At 40.7% G+C, this 25,060-nt stretch overlaps 1 protein-coding gene and 1 pseudogene across 2 annotated transcripts; one reads left to right on the forward strand and one right to left on the reverse strand.

The window, feature by feature from the left end:
- The first annotated feature begins 857 nt into the window (after positions 1 to 857).
- LAMP3 (lysosomal associated membrane protein 3) lies at positions 858 to 23,879 on the forward strand. Of its 2 annotated transcripts, none has more exons than XM_069975117.1 (6): positions 858 to 1,069; positions 10,122 to 10,582; positions 12,497 to 12,616; positions 15,869 to 15,923; positions 16,488 to 16,655; positions 17,275 to 17,819. In XM_069975117.1, exons 1-6 carry the CDS (start codon positions 1,027 to 1,029, stop codon positions 17,412 to 17,414), a joined length of 987 nt encoding a protein of 328 aa, XP_069831218.1. In that variant the 5' UTR covers positions 858 to 1,026; the 3' UTR covers positions 17,415 to 17,819. The 2 variants fall into 2 exon arrangements, with proteins under 2 accessions (XP_069831218.1, XP_069831219.1); XM_069975118.1 differs by lacking the exon at positions 17,275 to 17,819 and adding an exon at positions 21,860 to 23,879 and having other exon boundaries at positions 862 to 1,069.
- LOC138796117 (U6 spliceosomal RNA) lies at positions 1,686 to 1,783 on the reverse strand (annotated as a pseudogene).
- Positions 23,880 to 25,060: the final 1,181 nt, after the last annotated feature.

The following is a 25,060-nucleotide window of genomic DNA, read 5'->3' on the forward strand; positions in this document are numbered from 1 at the left end:
TTAGTACAAAGAGTCATAGGGACTTTCCTGAGCTCCTCAAGTGCAGAAGGCTGTAACACCTCCCTACTCCCCCTTCCCATACCTGGCCCTGCTTAGGACTCACCTTCCAGGTATCAATCAGATAGGGAGGAACAGATATTCCAGCTTGCAGCTATTCAGGAGCTTGGAAAAGCCTCTTTGACTCTTTGTACCAGAGAATAAAAGTATTTTTCTATATTCTGGAAGCACAGACAGACCATTTGTCTCTTTGTCCTAACAGCTATTTAACAGGGTCAACAGTTTGAAACAGCTAACAGATTCCATTTTATAGGCTACTTGCTAACGGTCCCTGCAGCCACTTCTGAGACTGATTTTTCTCAACAGGTATTATAGCAAAAATTTTAAATGGCTGGAGTAACTCTTTAATTTTCATGAAGGCTGTTAGTATCAGACTAACAGTGATGGAATGGAATGGTGTATAAAGCTTATACTGTATTATGTACTGTATTCAGTTCCAAGAATAGTCTTAGGCCGGACAATAGTTCCCATATTTAGGGATGTCAGGAAAAAATTCATTAACACTGTATGAACTGTATGAACACTGAGACTGATTTTTCTCGACAGGTATTAAAGCAAAAATTTAAAATGGCTGGAGTAACTCTTTAATTTTAATGAAGGCTGTTAGTATCAGGTTATAATACAGTCAGGGGCTGTTGTCTCCAAACCAAGTCTTTAAATCTCATATGCTCTATTAATAATGTCATTCTATAAGTGAATGCAAATTTGTCTGTGTGAATTTTTGAGTTCTAGTGACTCACGTTAAAAGCGTACATTAGAAACATAGAAATTATAATCAGTGTTTGAGGCTACATTATATACAGCACTAGTGACTTTCATTATCCCTGTCTAGTGAACATGAAACTTCATTTCCTAAACCTCACGTGACAGCAACTGTGCAGAGTTTGAAGACTTCCTTTTGCTTTTAGTTACCAACTTCACAGAGCTGCACTTCTCTCCTTACAATCAAGTAGCTGCTGACACTGTGCCATGGCTGGAACGACACTGATCGTGAGCTTTATACTTCTCTCAGGTGAGTTTCGCTCCATATCATAACTAACTTATACTATATCTTCTGTGCTAATATTTATTTGGGGACAAATATTGTCACAATCCGTAGCTTCAGTGTCTACAATGCAAATAATTTGTACTGCAAATCTTACAGAGAAGTCCATAACTGAAAACGAATCTCTTTGCATTTATGAAAACCCTATTTGCATATCCAGAGGGAGGTGGTTAAAGTAATACTGGTCATTGGCTATATAGACATATAAACAGGATCGCCGCTCACCACCCTTCTGTACAAATTACATTAGCAGATCACCAACATATTTAGTGCAATAGACAAAAGCCTTGGCTTCACAGCTAACAGCAAAACATTAAGGTGGATCTGGCACTTCTAGTAATAACAGAATCTTTTTTATTGAGAACCTATAGAATTATGCAGTACATAAATAATAATAATATAAAAATATAATCAGCCACCGGCCGTGCACCACTACATGTAGCGATGTGCAGCGGGCCGCTGATGATTTTTAAGCAAGTTTAAATTACAACAATCTTCCGATGATCAGCTCTTCAGCTGATATTTGTCTTTACTACACAAAGCAATAATCTACTGGATCAATAGATTTCAATTTTTTCATCTAAACAGCATATGAAGGTTTGTTTTTTCTGTGGGACTTTTTTGCGCAGGGGTTAATCTTCTCCGTATCATTCCAATTTTAGTATGTGTTGCCGAAGCAAGCACCTGTGGGACTTTTTTTACTGGCACTATTCTTGGTATATATAATGGGGTGAATTTTTAAAACTGTCTGTCTGAGACAAAAAACATCTTATTTGCACAGAGCAACCAACCAGTGCAATGTGGGAAATTAATAATTAGCTGTGATTGGTTGCAATGAGCAAATAAGTTTTGACATATTTCATAGCTCCTCACTTGTTTATATTGGGTATAATTGATATGTTAGTGATATTCTGCAGGTCAGTGTTATAATAGTACTCCTATTAGTGAAATCCTCCTGGCCTACCATGATGCTACTCCTATTACATTCTGCCAGAGTCAGGTTGTAATAGGAGGTTAGTAAAATAACAGTATGCTGCAATACATTAGTGTACAAGCATTTGAAAAACTGGTCGAAACGTAAGAAAAAAAAAGTTTATATGCATTTAAAACTTCAAAACAACCCTCTTTATTACAGAAAAAAAATCCAAACTTAATATATTTTTTAAGGTTATTTTTAAAGCAGTAAGCCACAGCAAAAGCAACATAAATCATACCATCATAACTGTATGTGAATTAAACAAAAAAAGGCAAGACTAAAAATACAAAAACAAAAAAACTGTCAGCATCCTGAGGCTATGATAATATAACGTTCAAAAGACGACTGTTGTTTTAAATGAAAAATTACATTGATGTCTATCGACAACAGTTGGAAATAATTGACAAGAACATTATTTCGCTGCCGTAGCCAAACAACGGGGGTTGATTGCAAATCATTGCATTATGAAAAGAGTGGACGTTGTTTTAACTGAAAACAATGGCTGTTCTTTTCAGAAAAAGTATGTTAAGTGAACATAACATGCTGCGAGTTTGCAGTGAAATCCATTGTGGATCCCTTCACTGTCACTTTCACTGAGATTACTTACTCGCAGTGGAATTGTCATCCCGTTGCGAGTATGTAAAAATCAGCCCCCTTAACCCCCTGCGGCCCGGTACATACATTACTGGTATGCGCTCTGGCTTGCTTCGGGGGTTTACAGTGTCTGGACGTCCCACTGAGTCAATTAGTGGCAGTGGTGGGGCAGCACACTGATTGGCTGAGTGGGACATCCAGACGCCGGGAACCTCTAAGCAAGCCGGAACACGGACCTGGTAATGTATTTACCTGGCCATAGGGGGACTTTTACATACTTGCAGCAGGATATTCCACTGCAAGTATGTAATCTCATTACAAATGACAGTGAAGGGATCCGTAGAAGATTTGGCTGTGAAATCACAGCGTGAAATTCGCTGTGGCTATGTCATGTGTGGACCCACCCTTAAGGGGTTAAATATGTTTGGGGAGCTATTCATTGGATGCATTAGCAGCCTCTAGCTCTAATCAGAAATACCATAATGGATCCTCTTTCAAGAAAACTTTTCTAAGAAATATTCTTAGAAGTTTCTATTCAAAACCACATACATACGAAAAAGAGTAATGCTTGTTGCAACTCTGAGCTTTTACGGGGGATGTATTATGCTCCTTTAGTTTAGGATTAGACCATAAAGCGTAAATAGGAGATTTCCCTTTTAAGAGTCCCCCAATCCAATTGTTTCTAACGTTGCTGGTTTTACATTCAATGGTGGAGATTTACTAAACTGTCTAACTCTTAGGGGTAAATTTATTAAGTTTATCTTTTTTTGTGCCAGGCTTAAATGTCCCCGCAGCGCCAACAGTTCGCAAATTTAAGTTGAGGCGCACTGCCTCTACATAAATCCTTTGCACCCCAGTGTGTGCACGGAGGGAAACCTACGCCAGCTCAGAGCTGGCGCAGGTTTCCTTATCATTTTGCAGAGCGGAAAATTTTGAATTCAGCACACCCAGAGTTTGCGCTCCCCTTCCCACCCCCCTTGCATAACAAGTGTAAAATGGTCAGATGCGAACATTTATTGCCAAAACAGGAATATGCTAATTAATTTATTCGCATCTGACCATTTTACAACACAAAAAAAAACTTTTTAAGTTGATAAATCCCACCCTTATAGCCTATACTTAGATAAGACAGTCTATGAATGCCTTTATCACAGTTTGTGTCTAATAATGCACCACATTTATCCATGTTTGATAAATATGGTGCATTATTAGACACTGTGTACACCACCTAATTGTTGGCTTACTTTTGAGCTAATTGTTTAGGGCACAATGGCTCAGATTTACTAATGTGCCTCCACCGGCATTTTAGACACTTTTCCGTCTGGTATGAAAAAGGGCCGTGAGTTATGATGGCCTCTGGTTCAGTAACACATCACACCCTCCTCTACTCTGAGGTTTTACTGGGTAAAACTTTGATGTAATGTCCTTAAAACAAGTCAAAATGAGGCTCAGCATTGTGTGTGGCCTCCACGTGCCTGTATGACCTCCCTACAACGCCTGGGCATGCTCCTGATGAGGTGGCGGATGGCCTCCTGAGGTATTTCCTCCCAGACCTTGACTATAGCATCCTGGACAGTCTGTGGTGACGTTGGTGGATGGAGTGAGACATGATATCCCAGATGAGCTCAATCAGATTCAGGTCTGGGGAATGGGCGGGCCAGTGCATTGCTTCCATGCCTTCATCTTGCACTAACTGCTGACACACACTAGCCACAAGAGGTCTAGCATTGTCCTGCATTAGGAGAAATCCAGGGCCAACCACACCAGCATATGTTCTCACAAAGGGTCTGAGGATCTCATCTGGGTACCTAATGGCAGTCAGGCTACCTCTGGTGAGCACATGGAGGGCTGTGCGGCTCTTCTAAGAAATGCCACTCCGACTGCCAAACCGGTCATACTGAAAGATGTTGCAGGCAGCAGATCGCTCTACACGGCGTCTCCAGACTCTGTCACGTCTTTTGGTTTCTAACCATTTGTGCAGACACATGCATATTTGTGGCCTGCTGGAGGTCAATTTGCAGGGCCCTGGCAATGCTTCTCCTGTTCCTCCTTGCACAAAGGTGGAGGTAGCGGCCTGCTGCCTCCTCCACATCTCTTCGTGTACTTGCATGTTTCCTGGTAGCGCCTCCAGCCTCTGGACACTAAGCTGACAAAAACAGCAAACCTTCTTCCCACAGCTCGCAAGGGGTTATCCAGAGCTACAAAAACATAGCCACTTTTCCCCCTGCTGTTGTCTCCAGTTCAGGTGCGGTTTGCAATTAACCTCCATTTACTTCAATGGAACTGGAGACAACAGTAGGGGGAAAGTAGCCATGTTTTTGTAGTGCTGGATATCCCCTTTAATGTGCCATCCTGGGTGAGCTGCACTGCCTGAGCCACTTGTATGGGTTGTAGCATCCGTCAAATGCTACCACGAGTGTTAAAGTACCACCAACATTCAAAAGTGACCAAAACATCAGCCCAAAGCATAGGTTCTGAGAAGTGGTCTGCGGTCCCCACCTGCAGAACCACTTCTTTTTTGAGCGTGTCTTGCTAATTGCCAATAATTTACACCTTTCCACCATTTGCACAACAGCGTATGAAGTTGATTGTCAATCAGTGTTGATTCCCTAGGGTCCATTTACACAGAAAGATTATCTGACAGATTATCTGCCAAAGATTAGAAGCCAAAGCCAGGAACAGACTAAGAACAGAGATCAGGTCATTAAGGAAAGCCTGAGATTTCTCCTCTTTTCAAATCCATTCCTGGCTTTGGCTTCAAATCTTTGGCAGATAATCTGTCAGACAATCTTTCTGTGTAAATGGAACCTTAGTGGACAGTTTGATTTCACAGAAGTTTGATTTATTATTTTTTTAGCAGTGTATATCGGGACACCATTACAGAAGTATGAACACCACAGCATACCTGTAGTGTGGCCATTGACTGTAATAGAACAAACATAGCCTACTAGTCACTACGCTAGGTCTATTTCCAGAGAAAAATGATTTTTTTCTTTTTTATAGAACTAAAAACATAGGGGCAGATTTATGAAACTGGTGTAATGTAAAATTGGCTTAGTTGCCCCTAGCAACCAATCAGATTCCACTTTTCATTCCTCACAGATTCTTTGAAAAGTCAAAGATGAAATCTGATTGGTTTTAATCAACGATCAGCCAACATTGTGCAAGGCAGCTCATTGTTGATTTAAAACAAGGCCTATTACATGTTCGGCTGATAATCGCTTCATGTGATAGTACTGAGACATTGTAGCAATGTTTTCAATATACTGTATATTGTACATAGAAACAGAATGTACTGTATAAACACCAGAGAAGACGGTAACTGAATGCTCCTCTTTTTCTCTACCCTGTAATTACAATGGCTGACTATATCACATGTTCAGCAAAATCACATTCTGTCATGCTAGATGAAGAAGATTGTCCTGCCTGTTAAAAGCATTGCACTATATAATGGGCACACTTTCTTATATTTTCACTGAGTTGCTGTAACAGTTTAATAAAACATTCTTGAAGTAGACAATGTAAGAATTTGCTTCCTCATTTCTGTATTTCCTTATTTCGCTTTCATTCTTTATAAATGCGGGGTAACTTGTGACACATTTGCATTTTTTTCACATATGGCCTGAAAAGGAAGTGTAAAAGAGTGTGATCACACACAGAAGACTTTGGGGCCTAGTAGTGAATAATGTGACTTAGAATCTCATACTTAAAAATAAGAGAGAGAAGTGGTAAAGTACTGCATCATTTCCCATCACATTTTCGATTTATTATGCAACATCTGCATTACTTGTAATGTGATCATAATCATATGATTTCCATTTAAAGGGAAACTATCAACAGGTTAGAAGGATCTAATCTGCTGATATGTCCCAATAGCGTTTGGGGTGGTAATGATAAGGGTAGTTTTCTTATCTTCATTCTCTGTGTCGTTATGCTAATAAAGTGCTTTGGAGCACTGGGGATGAGACTACCACCCTCAGTGCATAGATTCGCATTGGCCGACCTGGCCCCTTCTAATGAAAATGTATCCAGTGCTCTGCAGTGATGAGTGCTGGAGTTATGTCACTGCAGAGCAGATTGGTGCACTAAGAGTGGTACACCTGCCCCTAGGGCACCAAACCACCTCATTAGCATATAAATTAAGCTACCAAGTTTCCAATAATGGTGCTGAGGAGATGGGTAGATTGACATCATGCAGTATAGGGTTTGTAAAATATACATGTTTTTAAAGGGGAACTATCAGCAGGTTAGACGAATATAACCTGCTGATACCCCCCTATTGCGCACAGGGCACCGAGAAGGGAGGTATGTCTTTTCTCTTCCTCCTCTGCACCATTCCCTGTTAGGAGCACTGACTCACCCCAAGAGTGCTGATACTTGCCACTCCTAATTATAATCAATGGCAGACGGGCCAGCTTGGCACTATGTGGCTGGGGCACTGCTCCTAACGGCACTCCGGACCAAGAATTACACTGCAAAAAGCACAGGAATGGCATAGGAAGATGGTAAGAGACATAACTTCCTTCTTTGTTTCCCATGCGCAATAGCCGCCTATCAGCAGGATAGATTTGTCTAAATGGCTGATAGTTCCCCTTTAACATAGACATTAGTAACTCTATAAGGATACCATGGAGGAGCAAGTGACATACACTCTACTCTGCCATCTCCATAGCATTACACTGGTGCAGTGATACTGTATGTATGGTTGTAAAGAACAAGCCCACGCTATAAAGCATTATTCTAGTCTTACAAAAAAGTGGCCAACTCCTTTAACTGCAAAGGATTTGCATTCAACTAATAAAATAGATCCCTAAACAAATAATAATGTTATATTTGTAATGATTATAATAGTTTGTTTCAAAGGCACACTGGTGGTGTGTAGAGAGAAAAGATGGAAATTGTCTGAATACTTCTTGACCGAAGCGTAACTACACTACTTCAAATTCCTAAGGCCACGTTCCCTCATTTGTGATTCCCAAATCCACACTCTCCTTTCCTTTCCAGGAGCTGCGGGATGTTGCTGATAAACCTGTAAGCATGGCACAGCTTTTGGTTAAAGAATGGGGGTGTAGTTTTGTTCCTGTTTAGAAATCACATATAGGGGAATGTGGACGATAGAAGTTGCTTGGAGTTGCAGGACCCGGTCTTTACTTGGTTTTCACTTAATTTTTCAGCACAGTACAAAACAAAAGTTGCTAAAGGGGAACTGTCACCAAGCAGACTAGCTGCTAGTAGCATCCAGTCTTCACCCTCTATAAAGCCCCCGGACCTTCTGGCGTACCAGTCCATAATGGGTCCTTAAGGGGTTAACGGGAAATCCTGTTAAGAAAAACTTAACTCTGTTAAAATCCCCACCCATAATCTAAGCTTGTTTGTAATAGGTTTATATTGCATGAATCAGTTAGTTTGCCTGCAGCACAGTCTAAAGCTGCTGAAAATCCTCTCCACTCCTCTGTCCTCCCCCTCCCCTCTGAGACAGAGGTGACACAATCTCTGTCTCAGGCAAGCTATAACACCTCATCTGTAACCCCACCCAACACTGACATCACACAGTGATCACCTGGCGAAGGGCGAGGAAACAATAGCCTCTCCTTAGTAGTATAGGGTAAAAGAGAAACTGTTGTTTTATTTCTCTCTTATCTATTTATGTAAATGTATAGATAGATGATCGGTGGTGGGCGGATAGCACTAGACACTGGTGGGTACCCAGCAGTTGACTCTCAGGTGCAAAGCCTGCTGGGAGATGTACGGTAGTTTTCCAGCTGGGTGCCATGATGTAAAATTGGAATAATTTGTAAAAGTTTGAATCTACTAGGAGCAGCATAGACAATTGGGAAAGATGTCAAATAGGGATGGTCCGAACCTGCCAAGGTTCGGGTTCGTACAAACCTGAACTCTCTGCAATGATTCCCGCTGTCTGCCCGCTCCGTGGAGAGGGTGGATACAGCCGGAGGACCGCCTGGAAAACTGGGATACAGCCATAGCCATAGGCTGTATCCCAGTTTTCCAGGCGGTCCTCGGGCTGTATATACCCTCTCCACAGAGCGGGCAGACAGCGGGAATCATTGCCGAGAGTTCAGGTTCGTACGAACCCGAACCTCGGAGGGTCTGGACCATCCCTAGTGTCAAACAATCAGCGGGGGAACAGTAAGTGCACCTATATAACCTGGAACAAACTTCCAGCAGAGGTGGTTGGTAAATCTACAATAACAGAATTTAAACACGCCTGGGATAGACATATATCTATCCTAAGATAATAAGGAAGAAAATACTAAAAGGGCGGACTAGATGGACCCAGTGGTCTTTTTCTGCCGACAATCTTCTATGTTTCTATGTTTCTATATGCTTTTGTGCATTTTTTATGGGATCACTGCAGTTTCCCTTTAAACCTGCTATAATGCTGGGGCTGAAAATAAAATAAAAATCATTGTATTCCTCACCAGGCCCCCTCCTCTCCGGGTCCTCCTGTCAGATCTTTTTGTCCCCCTGCTGAACACTCCTGCCACCACTTCGAGACAGACTCATCTCAGCAGTAACAGTCTGCTTAGCCAATCACTGATCAAAGTGGGAATGCTCAGCAGGGGACCCAAATCTTTATTTGGCTGGAATACCACTTTAATAGAACCATTGTCTTTTCATGAACCATTACTTGCTTATAGTTACATTTGGTCTGCAGCGTTAGATTTGGCACTTTTTTATTTTTTATGCAACATTTTCATACATTTATGGGTGTGTGACAGGAATGGTTCGCTGTGGTAAAGTAGCTTAGGAAAATGCTTCAAATCATTTATGCTGCTAGATTCATAGAAAATCAAATGACTAGTGATGGACTGTTCAATATTGAACAGACCATAAACAATGTACACAGCCAAGGCAGATATTATCTGTACTATATTTTCATGAGAATTATAACTGCAGCTTGGATTACGCACAAGTTTTCTTTTCAGTCTGTAACCACTCCAACACTTAGGTCTGTATAGGAGCTGTATATACAAAACGGTAGAATATTTTGGATCCAGACAAATTATTATTTTTTTTTAATTCTAGATGCTTTAGAACAATAAAAATAGGTTGCAAGAAAGCACACAGCCTGTAACTCTTTTACTATATGGAATACATTGTGACTTTATGCTTGCGGTATTGTAGTATTAAAGGTGGAATACAATTAACGGTTGACCCTTTCCTATATCATTAGGATATAAAGGCAGAAAAATAATGTCTGTTTCAGTGGTGTAGGGTGTGGGCTTTGTATACAGCACTATACAGCAGTATACAGCACTTCAGCAGTCAATGGCAACAGCAACAGTTCAGTCACACGAACCCATTTTCTTTCTTTCTTTCTTTCTTTCTTTCTTTTTTTTTTTTAAGTACAGACACTTTCTAAACAGTTTTGTTCATAATAATATGGACATATAACATGTGTTTTAATGTAGCTATTTTATCTTTTAGGCACATTCTTGGTTAATACGTCTGCCCAGACACCATCTACTATTATGCAAAATATGTTGTATGACACTTCGACGTCTGCAAAACCAAGCAACACAACAAAGGCTCCATCCAGCTCTACCACCCATACACCATCCAACACAACCAGCCATGCACCATCCAACACCACCACCCACGCACCATCCAACACCACCACCCACGCACCATCCAACACCACCACCCACGCACCATCCAACACCACCACCCACGCACCATCCAACACCACCACCCACGCACCTTCTAACACCACTACACATGCTCCATTTAACACCACTACTCCAACAATCCATACTACTACAACCTTACCACCAAGGCCCTCACCACCAGAAATTGGCAACTACACAGTTAAGAATGGCAAAGGAGTCTGTATAATTGCAGATATGGGCCTAGAGATTCAAATACAAAATTCATCAAAGGGAAAACCAGTAAGTATATGGAAATTTATTTGCATATTGTACTGTGCACAAGCAAATATCTGCAAAAAAATAGACAGCTAAACCAGAAAACATGGAGTTCATTACAAAAATACCCAAATTAACTTGTAGCATGCTCAAGAGGTATTTATGTTTTCTTATTCTACTAATCTGCATTGCCATTGCCTGGGCCCCTGGGAACAGAGACACAGGACAAGTGGGCCCTATAGCTAACACCCCCCACGCTGTCCCTACCTACTTGCCACAATCCGCCCTAAGATGGTGGCGAGCAACTGGGCGGCGATCCCTGCACTGAAATAGGTGCAAAACACAGACAAGTCGCAGTACAGGAACAAGGTACACTAACAGTAGACAAAGCAAAGTCACACAGAAGGACAGGACCAATAAGGCAGCAAGGAACAGGGGACCAAACCAATGGAGGACAAAAGCCAGAGATGCAACAAGGTAACAGTGGAGCCAAAGCCAGAGATGCAACAAGGTAATGTAGAGCCAAAGCCAGAGATGCAACAAGGTAACGGTGGAGCCACAGCCAGAGATACAACAAGGTAACAGTGGAGCCAAAGCCAGAGATACAACAAAGTAACAGTGGAGCCAAAGCCAGAGAGTGTAGCAAGATGAACTGGGCACAGCGCAAGGAACACTGAGGACAAGTGAGGCACACTGAGGACTAAACAACACACAGAACCAAAAGACAAAGAATGGCAAGAAACAGGCAAAGGGATCAGGAAACCAAGAACACAGGCAGTATAGCAAAGGCTGGATCTAGCAGTACAAACTAGCTGGACAAAGCTATCAAGAGGCCAGACTGAAGTGAGGGAGAAGCTTATAAGGGAGCAGAAAGCCCGAACTCAAAGCAGATCATTATGTTCAAGCACATAAATTCCTTGCAGTCTCAATTTCCGAGAAACAAAAACTGATGCAGATAGTGTATACATTTCTTTACGCATAGAACTACATTTATTTGCTTTACCAATACCTGTCCGGGCAGACTTTTTACACCACTTATAGTACTCTTACACCAGTATACCATAGGCTGAATTCTGCTATTACTATTCTGTATTTATTTGTTACATCATATATTAAGCTCAATTAACATTCACTGTATAAAAAACAAATCTACTATAAAAAATTTGTATTGGGTGAAATTAAAGCGTAACTGTCATTTCAGGGTCATTTTTCTGAAAACAATAAATATCTATAGTACAAGCAATTTTAAGAAACTCTGTCTTTTATTTACCAAAATAGTTTCCTTCTGTACTGAAAAAGCTGATTTCCTAGCTGCCCCCTCACTTCAGAAGAAGCAGGATTTCTGTGTCCATTATGTGGCTATGGAAAGGAAAGGGGTTAAGAGGAGTGAGTGAGCACTGAGGAGAGAATTAGCAGTCCTGCACAGCACAACACCCTTCAATATTCTCTCAGCAAGTTCCTAGATAAGCACTGACCTTTCTGACCTCTGAATCCAGCGTTTTAGGTGCCCAGACAGTCTACAAACACCTGACCTTCATGTCTCCTCATCCAGCTTACTTATCTCCCTCGGCCCCTCCCTCCTCCATAGGATATAATGGACACAGCAGAACCAGTCTTCATTGGCTTCTCTGTAATGAAGAAGGATTTGCATGATAATGAACAGATAACAAGTGAGGGGGGAGGCTGGGAAACTGCTCCTTGAGTACAGAAAGAGGCTTTTTTGCCTAATAAAGAATTTCTTAAAATCGCTTATACTTCTGATTTCTGCAACAAAAAAAAAATGACAGTTACACTTTAAGCACCTACATTATACATAGCTATGATCAAGGGAAGCTAACATCTGAAGAAGAAAAAAGTTATAGCCATGTCGTCACTGGCCCACATAGTTCAGCATTTTGATCACATATATTGTAAAAATCTATATGTTGCTTTTTGCAGGACAAAATATATTTCAACATTGAGCCAAAACAGACAAAAGCAAATGGAGAATGTGGTGATTCCAAATCAAATCTTCTTTTGCAATTTCCAGAAGGTTCTATTAATTTTGTGTTTGTTAAGGTAAGTAAAAAGTGATCTCCTATCAGCAAGATACTATATAGTAAAAAAATTTTTACAGACCACTATCCAGAGTTTTCTAAAATCTGACCCTTCATATCTAGTGATATATCTTTTAATTAGTGTATATTGTTCCTTATATCTGTGGAAGCCGGAGGCATACTGTATGCACAGCCATCCCCTGTTGTCCCTGTTGGTACACTCTAGTGCACTATTTTATTATAAAGGCATATATCCATAAATTTAACATCAGGTGGAGAAAAGATGTGGATGAAGGGTGTGGGTAGTTTTACAACTTAGGCCTAAATTTATCGTACCTTTGCGACCTTTGTATGATGTAGTGGTATTTATGATTGATTGATTATTCGGCAGATAAATATGTTTTGTCTTTGATTTTTTTTTTATTATTCACGTAACTGAATGTTGAGCAATTTATTTTAGACTGTGCAGTTGTATCAGCCCAATTTATTGTTGCTTAAAATTTTAAAATTGGACAAAATTTGCACAACTACTGTCAGCGATTGCCTGAGAGGGTTATCTTTTGTTTTATTTTTCATGCCCCCCTATTAAAATATACATTTTTTAGTACCTTGATAACCCCTTCATCATCATCACTCTACAAGTCTGTGCAGCCCACTCCAGTTATTGGTGCAGCTGAACCCCCTCAGTGATGTTAGGATGGTCGATAGATTACACCAGAAATATTGTTTTCAGTGTCTATCCCCCTATGTAATTTAAAGGACAAGTGCCATGAAAAACCTTTTCCCAGTAATTGAAGCACATTACAAAGTTATATAACTCTGTAATGTGCTTCAATCACCTATCTGCCTCCCTTCCCTGTCTTTCCCCCCCACCAGGAAGTGTCCTGACTCACACAGACCTGATTACTGTCGTCACCGTCACCAAGCTCTTCTCTCAGCTCCTTCTCCTGTTACACTAGCTTCCCCCCTCCCCTGCCTTGTCAGGTGACAGGCTTACTCAGCTTCCATTGGCTGAACAACTGCAAGCCATCACTTGGACTGGGGAGGGGGGGCTGGTGTAACAGGACCTAGAGCAGCCCTCCTGCTGATGACTCATCCTCACAAGAAGGAGCTGCCTGGTGATGGTGACGACAGTAATCAGGTCTGTGTGAGTCAGGACACTTCCTGGTGGGGGGTGGAGGGGGGGAAAGACAGGGAAGGGAGGCAGATAGGTGATTGAAGCATATTACAGAGTTAGGCCCCGTTCCCACTGAGCAAAGCTAGCGGAATTCCGCGACGGAATTGTCCGCCGCGGAATGCCGTTAGCCTCCCGCTCATAATGGGAGTCTATGGGAGGCGCGCGCTCCTGCCCTGTCCGCGCTGAAGAATGAACATGTTCATTCTTCAGCGCGTATAGAGCAGCAGCGCGCGCCTCCCATAGAGTCCCATTATGAGCGGGAGGCTAACGGCATTCCGCGGCGGACAATTCCGTCGCGGAATTCCGCTAGCTTTGCTCAGTGGGAACGGGGCCTTATATAACTTTGTAATGTGCTTCAATTACTGGGAAAAAGTTTTTCATGGCACTTGTCCTTTAACTCTGAAGATAAAAACATCCTTACAAATGTAACTCACTATTGTCTCTTTCACACTAACATTCATGGCAAAAAGGGTTAACAAAATATTGTACTCTGTTATCAAGGATTGGGGAGGGGCTATTTATTTATAACTTATGTGTATAATATGGGGCCTGTGTAGTTACGATTAAAGATGAGCGGAACTTACGGACTTTTGGTCCGAAAGCCGCTCACTCCAGTGCGATGCCTGCGATCTTGGATGCATAGTTGCGCTCCCTGGAATCTGTATCTTGAATTCCCTGGAAGATCCTGCCCGCAGATTCCCGGGAACGCAACTATGCACCCGGGATCGCAGGCATCGCAGGCATTGTAATTGAGTGCTCTGGTTAGAGAAGCAAAACACTTTCTTATAACCTGAATTGCAATACCAGATACCAGAGTGGAAATTGTGTTGAACTACTATGCTTGGATCATAGCAGTTGTACTGTCTCTTATATTGCAGCTGGTAAACCAAGTATAAATTAGGATATGTAGTAGAACTGTGTTGAAGGTGAAATGGAGTTTGCTGGAAACTTTTTGCTTATAAGAAGACAAAAAACGAGTTTTCAGATCGTGAATGAATCATGAGCCACTTACTGAGCTGGATTTGGTATAAGAGGCATTAAGATCACTTGAGAAGCGTACACACTTTACTTCTTTCTGCAAAAATTGAGCAATGAGCTGGCATTTTAGTTGACTATTTCTCAAGTTTCTTGTTTTGAAATGACTCCATGAGAACTGTGGTAATCATTAATCTGCTGTTTGGGTAAGGGCTCTTATTTCTTCTATTAGGTTACTACTTCACAAGTCACAAGTTCGGGTGCTGTGCTTGTATTTTGAACAGCAGAAATAGTGGTATACAGAGTTACTATTAAGGATTATGTATGAAGGAGACAGATGTATAAAGTGGTGAATTAAAGATAACAGTGAAATAATGTTTGAATCTATGTAAAAAATGTATAGAAATAATAACCATATCTTTATAAATGTGTTAAGAAACACTGACATTTCCAAACCGAACACATCTTGATAAAGAATACAAATGTTTTTGATGTTCAGCAATTTTCTTTTTGTTATTCTGTGAATACTTAAGATATGTTTCATGTATGAATCTTTATACAAGTACAGATGTAAAGAGGCCTCTGTATGTTCATAGTAATATAAGCAGAATAGGAAATGGCCTCTAAACCAGGGGTAGGGAACCTTGGCTCTCCAGCTGTTGCAAAACTACAACTCCCATCATGCCCGTCCAGGCAAGGTTCACTACCCCTGCTCTAAACCATCACAAGGACTGACAATGTTTGCAAACAGAAATAAGTATCCCATTACGATAGAGTTGAAAATGCTTCAGGTGTTTTCTGTCTGTGTAAATTTAAGTATCACAGGATTGCTTGGTGGTTTCTGATATTTGAATTTTATTATTCCTTATTTAGACTTTCTTTAGGCTTGCATCACTCTAGCATCAGGATTTTGCCTAAAATGCAGGCCAGAATGCTGTGCCATGTCTGCCATTGTTGCCATCAAAAGTAATAAAATCCTCAAAGGAACCCTCCATGCAGACTTGTACAGCAAGTGTGAACAAAGACTTACTCTGCAAGCACACTATAAATTGTTACAAAAACATATAGGGGTTCAGGTGTTCCTTTTTTTCAATAAATTGTACTCTTTTCTTTCATTTTCAGGAAGGCAAGATTTATTACATCGAAGAGGTGTCTGTGCAATTTAAACTGGCGTCAGGTAAGACTTGTGTACGATATAAAGAAGCTTATGAATCCCCATTTTCATATCTTCTAAGGCACAATTAGCCTTAAAGGGTTGTCCAGGAGGCAGTGGGTGTTTTGTAGGCTGCTCCTCTGCCATTCCCTGAGCACCGAGTCTCTAGGAAGTGCCAGCTCAGAATAGGCCACATGCTGATCAGGCACATTATCCAACACAGTGAAAAAGAGGATTGTGTCAGAGACTGGCCACCTGGGAAAGCAGCAGTGCTAGGGGATTGGGCCAGGTAAGTATACAGCTTTTTTACTTTCACTTTTACTCTGCTTCAGAATGTTATTAAGAAAATTATAGAAGTCATTTTAATTGTAGAAGCAATTTAAGGGGTTTTAGGAAAACAGCAAACGCCTAATGGCAGTATTAAATCATGGGTTATGGAGCAACACTGTCAGCTGGAGTCTAAATGTAATATAGATGACGCCTCCATGTTCATGTATAAGGGCACAATGAAGCCTGGGGCCTAGATACAAGAGATGGACATCATTGTTTTACTTACAGCTTATCAGTTTTTTTTTGCCTTGCTTTCAGACCGATGGAATAGTACTTCTGGTAAACTGAAGCTGTTGTCTACAGATGTTGGGTACTTTGTGACATGTAAAAGGACACCAACAGTACAGCTAGGAGATAACATGCAGCTTATATTGGCAGAGGTCAAACTCCAGGCTTTTGACATACAGGATGGAAAATTTGGCAAAGGTAAGTAGACATGTGTAATATTAAAACAGTAATCCTAGCCTGCAGACAAGCACAAATATAGCATGATTAAGCACTAAGAATTACAAGACATACTGTATAATAAGAAGACTGTGGGATATAAATCAGTAATACCCAAGTTGTGATATCTACTATGTCAAAGACCTCACTGACTATTGTGCATATGCTGCTTCTTGTTTACCAAGGTGTTATGGTTATGAGAATATCATTATCTAAAGAGGCCAAAATAATACTTCACTCTAAAAAAAACCTGCTTATGCACGATTGCATAATAATGGATTGCTTCACATCCAGCTGCCTTCATTGTGCTGAACATCACACACCTAGTTCTGTCTTTTAGGTCGCTTCCTCATCTAATGATTACCTTACCCACAGAAGCATGTGATTACAATTTCTCTAACTTCCTCTAAAGCTCATTCACTAACAATACATGTGTATGTACAAAATTACAGAAAGCAAAGGTAGCACACGTGGTATCATAACTAATAGACAGATGACAGGCTATTCCATATGTGCAGCCAGCATGATCTCGTGCACGGCTATAAAACTACCCTAGACGTGACGTTTCATCTGCAAATTTCTGCTGTGGCTTTAATTGCAGAAAAAGTCTGTTTTCCAGACAGAAACAATCTGTTAATTCCAGTGGGTGTGGCCTTGGCGATTGTGGGGCTGATCATTATAATCCTACTCGTGTTCCTGCTTACAAGAAGAAGGCGGATTTCTGGATATGAACGAATCTGAATCTCACCCTGACTTCCTCACTGTCATTTTAATACCTTGCACTGTGTCCCTCTGCTTAAATCAGGAAAAGATGCTTTTCCCCATGCTTTTATTTTTTTGTTTTGCAGTATTTATAATCATCATGGACATTTTTTTGTAGTTTTATGGCACTTAGTAATATTTTACAAGGCAAATCAATACAATACTAATTTATATAATTTGAAAGGGAAGGTTACTACCAGGCCATGAACAGCATTGTTTTGTCCCCATCCCAAAGCTGTATCTGATACTGCAGCTCAACCCCTATATATACAGTATGGAATAAAACTGCAATACCAGATACAGCCTGCAGAACAGTGTGGCACTTAAAAAAGATACTACAACTAAACTATCAAAAATAATAACAACACTGTTTTTTGGGTTTTTTTTTTTATCTCAGACAACCCCAATAGTTAAAATAATTTATGGCTATGTGCTGCTTCCAGATTTTGCACTGCATCCTGTAAACCTACAGTCAATGCCCCAGCTGTCTTGTGAAATGCATTTCAGGCTTTTTTCTATAGTTTGTCATAGTGGTAATTCTTATCAGATACTTATCACCTACACTATGGATAGGTAGTACACTTTAGTTTTGTGATAATTTATTTAAGGGAACATGTAATTAGAAAATAACCTATTTAAACTTGTTTAAATCAATTTTTTTTCCTAAGAGTTTTTGGTGATTTTTTACTATCTATATTTTAAAATAATCCTGGAATCTTGCAGTTTTCTTTCTGGCCACTAGGTACAGTAAAAGATTAAGCCAACAGAAAAGACAACAGGAGATTATGACAGCTCAGCCTCCCTGTAAACTGACCTTAGAAAAGGTCACCAAGCATTCCCAGAGACCTTTCCCATTCATGTCAGTGGGACAGCTCCTCTCTATTGTTGCCTATATCCATGGGACTTGCTTTAAAGCAGCTCTCTACATGTTGTTAAATGAAACCAATCAGAATGATTTTACTAATAAAGCTCCTAGCTGTGCTAGATAGATATCCTATTCAGTTTTACTAGCAAATATGCTTTTTCTTCCTCTGTAGCTTCACATCCAGGGAAAATAGCTCTTAATCCAGTCTGCGGGGGTAGGCAGAGTGCCATGAACTAGGCATTGGTCAGAGTCATGGTTCTCTGCCTGCCAGAGCACTCTGCAGGGGTGATTGACAGGCAGACAGACTTGTGTCCATCATTCTGAAGGAGGCAGGGTGGGTGGGGTGGCAGCTGACAGTGTCACAGGCCCACCTCTCACTGTCAGTCTGGGATAAAGCAACATGCCGAAACACTCAGCAGCGCTCAAGGTATGTATGCACTGCTTGTGTGATTGACAATGGAAAACTGGCAGCACGCACATATGCATATCTGCACATGTACCCTTTAAAGAAATTTGTCTCAGGTTACTGCATAAAATACTATTGCCCTTTGTGTGTTATAGGAGGAATGTAATTACTTTGCCATTGTATATGAGATATACAATCTTCCCGTATGTCTGTAGAAAGCAGTGTGACAGTGTGATGACCCAGCTAGATTGCTGCAACACATACTTCCTCTTTAACCTTCACAGCTGGTGATAGTCACAGTGCCACAGTAGCATTTTGTAACAAAGCACACATCATGTGAATACAAGGTGTCACATGTTCTCCTTTCAGTTGTAACAAGGCAGAAATAGTGACACAATGATTTAAATGTACTAGGTAAAATATCACTCTCATTTTAACTGGATCATTAAAGTCTACCAAACACAAGATAAAATTGTATTCACCATTCAAAGTGTTTACTGGAATCTATTACTAAATGTCAAAAGGCTGATAATAGAGGAACTATATGCACTTGGCTGTGGTGTAGGTGTTACTTCAATAAATATATTGTCATATATTAGTGTAGCCCTTTGATGTCTTGTGGAGCTTTATACAGAATATACTAACATTAGTCATGTAGGGGAAAAAATGAATGCAGGGGGACCTTACAGACGTAAATACATCTAGATTCCACTTTCCAAAAGTACAAGCTTCAAAACTTAAAGCGACTCTGTACCCACAGTCTGACCGCCCCCCCCCCCCCCAAACCACTTGTACCTTCGGATGGCTGCTTTTAATCCAAGATCTGTCCTGGGGTCCGTTTGGCAGGTGATGCCGTTATTGTCCTAAAAAACAACTTTTAAACTTGCAGCCCGTGCCAAACGGAAGTATATGTGCTCTAACTTTGCACCCCTCCGTCCCTCCTCCCCGCCCTCTTCATCATTAGGAATGCCACTGGAATATTTTCTCCTTGCTGAACACTGCACAGGTGCTTAACGATCCAGCCCATGTGCCGGGCTGGCACAAGTGGACAATAGGAGACAATCTGCCTGGAGCATTCCTAATGTTAAGAAGAGTGGAGAGGAGGGATGGAGGGGTGGTGCAAAGTTAGGGCACAGATACTCCTGTTTTGCACAGGGCTGAAAGTTTAAAAGTTGTTTTTTAGGACAATAACTGCATCACCTGCCGAACGGACCGCAGGACAGATCTTGGATTAAAAGCAGCTATCCGAAGGTACAAGTGGTTTGGGGGGTCAGATTGTGGGTACAGGGTCGCTTTAAAGGGAATCTGTCAGCACTTGGACTCAGTGTTGAGTAGTTGACGGCACTCTAGTAAATATGGTATGTCTGGTTTAGCTGTTCATGAAGCAGACTCCTCCCTCTTCTATTTGAATAATAATTCCAGCTTGGACACCAGCACATGCCATTTTAAGAACTTGTGCATGCACTGCTGATGTAAAGAGCCATGCATGTGTTGCATCCTAAACACATGCAGATGGTGCAGATGGGGAGAGTGGCACTCATGCACTGAGGGGCTGAAACCAATTTCCTAAGCTGGGAAACTCAATAGGGGAGATTTATCAAACTGGTGTAAAGTAGAATTGTCTCAGTCTTAGGGCCCTATTCCACGGGACGATTATCGTTTGGATAATCGTTAACGATTAACGATCTCAAACGACCGCTATTGCGAAAGACCTGAAAACGTTCACTCATTTCCATGGAACGATAATCGTTACTTATGATCGTAATTGCGATCGTTTCTCTTCGCTATTTATTCGCTATTGCGTTCGTATCTATTGAGAACGACCGAACGATGTCTTATTCAATGTGAACGATTTGCGAACGAGCAACGATAAAAATAGGTCCAGGTCTTATTAAACGATCAACGATTTCTCGTTCGGTCGTTAATCGTTAACTGCATTTCAACCGAACGATTATCGTTCAGATTCGAACGATTTAACGATAATCTGAACGATAATCGTCCCGTGGAATAGGGCCCTTACTTTACACCAGTTTGATGAATCTCCCCCAATGTGTCACTCTTTACAGAGTATAAAAGCATTTCTCTACATTCTGGTAGCCCAGCTGGATATATGAAAGATACCATGTGTCTCCTGGACCTGACAGCTATCTAACAGTGTCAGCAGTTTGGAACATGAATTGCATACTTTTTTCTCTTTTACACATACTTTCCTCTGTAAAAATGTTATGAATTTTAAGTGTTCTTCATTGCAATCGTCAAAAGTCAACATCTCATGCAAAGAAGAAAGTATTCTACCACACAAGTTCATATGTTAAAATAATGACAAACTTCTAGAATGTTTCAAGCAATTTTTGCATACCAATTAAAATGGGGATTATACATGTATATCATTTTTCATCCTTTCATTATACACTAACACTAACCTAAAATGTCATTAATAGACAGATTGGTACAGCATCTGTTTACTCCACATAAATGGCCTGATGGTCCATTGCAAATGGGCACCAACAGATCCCATTGACTCTAATGGGGTACATTGGGTGCTCTCCTGCCCCGTCCAGTACAGAGAGTCACGGCTCAATGTATCTAATTAAATCCAACTAGTATTGAAACAGCACAGGTTAGGCACGAAATAGTCAAAAAATAGGAGGGTGCACGTCTCACCAAACGGGATCCCAACCGTCCGGACAAAATCAAATGAAAGCGTGGAGACAGCACTCAGGTGAAAAAATGTGTGGTTTATTCACATCCCACTTCCCGCTGTATGTATCTGTCAATCAAATGACTGCCTTCTCTGTGAGCGCAGATGACCTGGCAAACACTGGACTTCCTGTGTTTAGACCCCTTGAAAAAAAAAGCGTCAGGACACAGGAATTGCCGTGTTTCCCATGATAATTAGAAAAAAAAAATGAATGTGAATTGCAAACTTGCCTTATTTCACATCTACTGTTGATTTAGATTTTGAAAGTTGAAACGAAAGGTACACTTTAAATCTACTTTATATATTCAAAATAGCTATTGTACCAACCTAATAATTACCTAAATATTTTGTGTATTTACTAAACATTGGAACCAAGTGTCATTTTGTGATCCATATACAGTCCTGTATTTAGGATGTATTTTTATACACCTCACTTTGTTTTATCTTTACAGAGGAGACGTGTTCGTATGATCGCAACACTGTTGCTGTGGCAATTGCTATAGTGGTAGTTGTTATCATAGTTGTAGCAATAGTTCTCTACTTCATTTGGCACAGGAGAAGATCAACTGGATATGAACGACTCTGAGCAGGATGGGATATTACACCGAAGGCTACAAAAGGGTCAACTTCAAAGTATTAGGAAAGACAAACCAGGAAATTCTAGTTCCATGTAAAAATGTTAATTTACAGCTGACAGAAAGCCAAATTCACACACAACTGTTCTATTACAGTCTTACTACAGTGATCAGATAACTTTTTTACTGCTTTGATTTTCTTTTAAATTTGCTTTGGAAATAGAGACTGTATGGTACGTTCATAGAATATATGGAGATGGTACTTAAACAGTGCTAGCCTCAGGGGCGGACACAGACTGCATAGGGCACCTGTGCAAAAAATTTGCCTGGTGCCCCCCATAAGCAAACGATGCCACCACATATCTGGCTGCCCCCCATCCTCACAGACTACCCATCCTGGCTGACCCCCCACCCCATACACAATACCCCACCTGACCCCCAGTGGTCCTCCATGTCATCAGGATCACCAATGTATGACTGCCAGGTGACGTCCTGAAGCAGGAGCATGGCGCCGCTGCGGCTGGCCTTGGCTCACATATCAATAGATAAGTGCGGTAAGCAAGGCGGGCTGCAGCTGCTGGCATCTCGGCACTGGCAGGCCACGGGTGGTTGGACACCTGATCAGGTGCCTGGTACATGGGTGGATGGACAATACATATCACCTATGCGGTGGGGCTCGGGGAAGTGGATGGGCCCGCTAGGCTGAGGCTCAGAGTTCGAGCCTGAAGGGCCCCTCTCTTGGCCTAGGCCCCTGTGCAGCTGAACCGGCTGCACAAGTGATATGTCCGCCACTGGTCTAGTATGATTCTAAAGAGCTATCCTCCTGCCATATACCAAAGTGTATGCTCAGATATTCCATCTAACAGACCATATAATCAGCTATAAATGACAGTATATTTATGGAATATCAGGCAGGAAATAGTGGAGTTCACCAATACGTTCATCAGTCTGTAGCCTGCACTTGATAGCAAACTGTAAACCTAAACCATTGGTAGAGTCTCAACAGGTACTAGGAGCAATTATACTAAATTTTAGTTTCCCTTTGCACTTGAAATGATTTTGATATCAGTATATTAAGGATATTTCAAATGTTTATTTAAAGGGGTATTCTCATCTCAACTAACATAGTTAAACTTGTAAATAATTGTATTTGCAAAAATAATTAACTGGATGTGTCCTACAGATTTAAGTGTATTAGTTGAGAAGGGAATGCTCCTTTAATTTATGGGCATGTTTATCTCCAAATAATATATGCCATTCCAATTATATATATGTTCCCCTAAACAGACATATTAAAACAAGAACTGGGAAGCACAGTGGCCCACTAGAGACTGGGATTGACATAAATGATGTACAATACCACCTAGCGGCCTTCTTTGGTTTTACAGTCAGTGCTAGGAACCTAAAAAAAACGTCACTGGTCACCTGACACTGAAGAACACCTCTGGTGCTGAATCTGGAACACACTACTGTCTCATAAAGAGGGTAATGTGAAAAAAGCTGTGCTTCTACAGATCTTACCTTCATCCACAGCTGGGCACGCTGTGGATGAAGGTAAGAAAATGATCTTCAATCGCAGTGCTGTTTAGAGAAATCTTGAAAATTGCTCTTGCACCTATGCAGGTTAGAAACTTCTAGTTTCCATTTAAGGAATACATAACCATGTAGTACAGGGGTGTCACGCTTGCAGCCCTCCAACTGTTGCCAAAGTAGGGCTGCAAGTCTGCCACCTGTGGTGTAGTACATAAGTGATATAAAGAATACAGATGTTACACTGTTATACATTTTCTAGCTTTTATTTAGGATCATTGTCTAGGTTATTTTTTTTGGTGCTTTACTGTGTTCAGTTTCTTAGGATAAATATTGGCTGTTCATCTCAATAAAACATTTTCCTTTCTTTGTTGTTGTAGTACATGATTTACTTACACAATATCTTAAACATATGTTTTCATCATTTTTTCATGCTGCTGTACCTCCAATAGAAACAAACAAACAAGCAAACAAAAGAATGGATAATTTTGTCTGGTTTGTCCTAAGAAATGTTTCTCTTCTGTCCCTTAATTTGCATAAAATTTGGAACAAAGCAAGAAAACCAACTAGCGGCTGGGTTCACACTGCTTTTTTTCCCCAAACTTTCCACCTTACCCTCATCTGTGCTTATAGCTCAATGATGCGTTAACTTATTCTAGCAATTCTGAGATTATTCTCTATTTACCTTGGGAGATATGGGAATTATATGTATATTTCACTTTATTCATATATATATATATATATATATATATATATATATATATATATATTACTTTATCTTACTGTCTCACCATGGGGTGTTCACTATTTGATTGTCTGATGACAGGCATGTATGGTTGGACCCCCCCCCCCGTTGTCATCTCTTACTTGTCCTCTATCCTGTAAATAGGGGACAAGTTTGTTTCGGGTTAGAATACCCCTTTAGGTGAGGATGCTAATACAGTATAAATATAGTATAAAGTTATAAAATAGTAATCCTTTATTGGGATAAAGAAAAAAAATGTAAGCTTACATCTGGAGCAACGGATTAAAATAAGAGATTTCTCCTGATTCAGGGTAGGAAGCCTTATTGTACAATGTTTATCAGCAAAAAGCTGCTTGGCTCCCACAGGGCATGGCACACCAGACTCTTTCCCTGATTGTGAGCCTTTTATGTGAGAATTGGCTTTAAACTGTCACTGTCATTATAACTTTCAAAATCTAAATCAACAAGTTTGCAATTTACATTCATTATTATTTTTTCTTTTTAGTTCTTATGCTATAAAACAAAGCTATACTTTACAGAAATCCAGTTCCAGTCTCCTAATGGCAGCTTTTTAGTTTTGTGCTGGTTAAAAAAAAAAAGAGACTAAATATGTGGGGGCTGCTTTATCAAAGGGTGTAAAATTATAGATTGGTATAAATTGCCCATGGCAACAACAGCTCCTCGCTGAACGCTGAGCTGATTGGTTGCTGTGGGCAGTTTGCACCAGTCTATAGTTTACACTCATTGATAAATCTAGGCCTTGAAGCCCAATCCAGTAAAGCTCAATGAATCTGTCAATTACA

Source organism: Dendropsophus ebraccatus, chromosome 6, assembly GCF_027789765.1.
Source record: "Dendropsophus ebraccatus isolate aDenEbr1 chromosome 6, aDenEbr1.pat, whole genome shotgun sequence".
In the NCBI taxonomy this organism is placed as follows: domain Eukaryota; kingdom Metazoa; phylum Chordata; class Amphibia; order Anura; family Hylidae; genus Dendropsophus; species Dendropsophus ebraccatus.